Source organism: Chaetura pelagica, unplaced genomic scaffold, assembly GCF_000747805.2.
Source record: "Chaetura pelagica isolate M959 unplaced genomic scaffold, ChaPel_1.0 scaffold757, whole genome shotgun sequence".
In the NCBI taxonomy this organism is placed as follows: Eukaryota; Metazoa; Chordata; class Aves; order Apodiformes; family Apodidae; genus Chaetura; species Chaetura pelagica.
In genome coordinates, this window is record NW_009970727.1 from 1337911 (window position 1) to 1341433 (window position 3523).

The following is a 3523-nucleotide window of genomic DNA, read 5'->3' on the forward strand; positions in this document are numbered from 1 at the left end:
GGCAACGTGCGGGGGACAGGCCGTGCCGGCTGCTGCTGCACATCCTCGCCTCCGGCTCCTCCGGGACACTCGCTGCCCTCCGGATGCTGCAGCGGGTCCCGGCCCCCGGGGCACCGGGGCAGGCGTTTCCCTGGCAGAGCTTCACCTCGGCCCTGTGTGCTGAGGAGCCCACCCTGGAGGGGCCAGAGAGGGCCCTGGCTGTGTGAGTTGGCCGCGTTTCCAGAACTCGGGTGTTTTGTGGGAGGGTTGGCATGTCGGGTGGCCAGTTCAGCACCGTGCATCATCCCCCCTGGTGCAACAATCCACCCGTGAAGTCAGAATCATAGCAGGGACCTGTTTGTCTTTGGCTTGTGTCTAGAAAGCAGATGTTTGCTGCCTCCTCTTGCTTCCTAGTCTGCTTAGACCCTGCTCTGTGGAGCAGGTTGGCAACAGGTGTCTGATTTGTTGCCTTTTCCCTTTTTTCTCCCCTTTTCCAGCAAACCCCGCCTGCTGCTGCTCCCTGTTGTGTGCCAGAGAAACCTCTTCTCCCTGCTGCATGTGGTGCAGGCCGCGGTGCCAGCAGGCTGCCTCAGCCAGCTGCTCCAGGCTTTGGAGCAGGATTCCCACGTGGATCCCTGGGTGCGGACACTGGGGGATCTGCTCCGGAAAGGATCAAGGGAAGGGGAGTGTTTCCCACCTCCTGTTGCCTTGTCTTCCACCTGCCAGCAGCAGCTTAGGAGTCTGTGCCAGAAAATTGCCCAGAGCAAACCAGAGGGGCGAAGAAATCTAAACTGGTGCTTCAGCCAGCAGCCCAGTGCCACTGGGGGCATGGCTGACCCAGTGCTTCAAGGTGGGAAGCGCAAGACAGAGTTGGAGGAGAGCCTGGAGTTGGATGAGGGGAGAGAGGGGAAGAGGTTGCTGCTGGAGGAGGAGGCAGCGTTTGATCCCCTGGGAACCCAGGAGGGTGGAGATGAGGCAGGGATGCAAGAGGAAGTGCCTGAGGAGACTTTGGGGGACAGATCTGCTGAGAGTCTGGCTGGAGCTGCTCTGGAAAGCTCCCAACAGGATGCGTCTGGGGAGCCCAGGAAGGTTTTCCAGGCAGAGCTGGCAGCAGAGGTCCAGTCCTTTCTCCAGGTACTGGGCAGGATTTGCTTTCCCCTCCCAACCAGTGAGTCTTTGCAGTCTAATTTCTGTTCCTTCACCTCATTTTCTGCAGGTGCATGGACTAAGGCTGAAAATGCTGCTGCAGAAGGAGTCCAGCGTAAGTGGTTGCTTCTGTCTTTCCTGGAGCTGATGGGCTGGGATCCCTCTGGAAGGGATGGGAGAGGAGGTGGGTTTTGCAGGGATGGCTAGAGGGGAATAAAAAGCCCCTTTGACACCTCCTCTGGGTTGAGGTCCTAATACCTGCCTCCACCTTGCTGGGATCTGCTCTATGGTGGGCAGCCTGTAGGGTCAGTGCTGGCTGAAGTGGGGGAGAGAGAAGCCCTGGAGCTGTGTTTGATGGGTTGCTTTATTTGGTGTATTCCTCAAAGGACCATGTTTCCCTGCAGCAGTCAGAGCTGAGTGTCCTGAACAACTGTTCTCCTGGCCAGGTGAGCCTCAGCACCCTTGCTTGCAACCACTGGTGCCACAGAGAGCTTGCTGCTGTCCCTAATGTCCCTGGTCCCTCTGCTCTCCCCAGCTCGAGGGGCTCTGCTCCTTCCTCCAGCTTTCCATGTGCCCAGAGCAGCTCCTGGTGCGTTTCTGCAGCTGCCTGCTGGCTCTCACCCCTGACCTCAGCTACACCAGCGCTGCTGTCCTGGCAGAGCAGCTCTTCCTCAGGCGAGTAAGTTGTGGGGGCAGAGACTTCCCTGCACCCTGTTTCCCTCTCCACCATCCCCACCTCCTGCCTTTTCTCTCTGCAGGTCTTGTCCCTCACCCAGCCACCCTCTCGCCACCTCATGGCTGCCCTGGCTTTGTTTTGCTCCAAGTATTCCCAGCCCTTCTGTCGAGTGCTGGTGCCTGCGGTCCTGGGGGAGCCAGGGGAAGGTGTGAGGGGCCTGCAGGAGACATGGCAGCTTCTGGGAGCAGCTGAGGGAGCTGGACAGGGGCTCCAGGGCTCCTAAATGGCTGGTGGGAGGCATTTATCACCCAAAATGTGTATTAGGAACCACGGAGGGATGGTGCTGGTTTTATCTGGGCTGGTGAACACTTCGGAGTTAGGATGTGAGATGGGTTTTACAGGTGACTGAGAGGGAGGGGAGGTCAGGTGGGTTTCCAACAGCTGTTCTCCCAAAGGGCAGCTGCCATCCCTCTGTGGACTTGAGGTTCCTCACAACTCCTTAATGTTGGGGTCAAAACTGTCCCAGAGAGGCAGGGTCCCTGCATGAATCCCTGCCACAGTAGCATCCCCTTTTCCTGAAGAATGGTGTTTATTAACCCTTGCTGCAGATGGGCAAAGGAACATGGATTATCCTGAATGGTAGAAGGGGGCACTGTGTGGATTCTGAGTGTCCTGACTGGAATGTATCCCTGTGTGAAGGGGTTCCAGGAAGGGTCAGGCCCATCCCTCTGGATTTGGCAGCCTCTGGAGTCTCTTCCCTCTTCTGCTTTGCCCTTGCAGATGCTGAGCAGACCAAGCTGGTGTGTGAGCTTGTGGAAGAGTGCCTGGAGCCAGACTGTGTGAGACTGGTGCTAAGGTAAGAGGCTGTAGGGGTGTCAGCTCTGCTCCTGCCCTCAAGCCTCCCTCGATGGCTCCTACTGGCTCCAGCTGCTCAGGAGCACCAGCAAGGCTGGCTGAGCATGGTGTGTCCTCCTCACTGTCCCTTGCAGCCAGGTCCTGGAGGTGCCTTTGTCAGAGAAGCTCCTGCCAGTGGTGCAAGCTGTGCTGGGGAGGCAGGTGAGAAGACCCCCCCCCCCTTGTTCCCCCAGCTTTCCCCAGCAGTGCTGGGGCAAGGACCAACTCTCCTGTCTTCCAGGAGGTGCTTCCCCCCGAGCTCTTCGATCTGCTGGTCCTGACCCTGTGCCGACAGGCCCCAGCCTTTGCCACGTCGCTGAATTACGCCAAGCTGGTGACAGCCGTGCTCACCATGTACCAACGCCAGGCAAGACCAGGCTGGGGTCTTGCAGATGAGCTGGCAACCAGGGCTGCAGCTGGCCCAGGGGAGCTGCTGGCAGTGCAGCTCTCTGAGCATCTTGCTCTTGTCCATTTTAGGTCACCCCAGCCCACCGGAGCCGTTTGGCTGCCGCGCTGGATCGGAGCAACGCAGCTCTGAAGAAATCCCTGCAGGCTGTTCTGGAAGGAGCCAGGTGAGATGGATGCTGCACCCTCCACGCTGGGGGTGGCAGCCTGAGTGTTCCTGGTCTGCCCGGGCTACTGGGGGGGACCACGACGTGTCCCCAAAAGCTGTGCTGGAGGGCGTCTGGTGGCAGAGCTGCACAGGTGGAGTGCCCTCCTCTTTCTTCCTCCTCCTAGGTGATTGCAAAAAGGAACTGCAAGGCGATGGCTTCCTGGGGCAGAGGATGTGTCAGGTGCTGGCAGCAGCAGCCACCCAGCCACTCACTG

General features: G+C 59.1%; 1 protein-coding gene across 1 annotated transcript in view; it reads left to right on the forward strand.

The window, feature by feature from the left end:
* The window catches only part of FANCE (Fanconi anemia, complementation group E), a 24953-nt gene that overhangs the window by 1031 nt on the left and 20399 nt on the right, over positions 1–3523 (forward strand). The window contains exons 2-11 of the mRNA XM_010007128.1: positions 20–202; positions 477–1113; positions 1196–1240; positions 1512–1571; positions 1661–1804; positions 1884–2007; positions 2582–2657; positions 2791–2857; positions 2937–3062; positions 3173–3267. Of these exons, the coding sequence (XP_010005430.1) occupies positions 20–202; positions 477–1113; positions 1196–1240; positions 1512–1571; positions 1661–1804; positions 1884–2007; positions 2582–2657; positions 2791–2857; positions 2937–3062; positions 3173–3267 (1557 nt within the window). The remainder of the gene's footprint in view (positions 1–19; positions 203–476; positions 1114–1195; positions 1241–1511; positions 1572–1660; positions 1805–1883; positions 2008–2581; positions 2658–2790; positions 2858–2936; positions 3063–3172; positions 3268–3523) is intronic.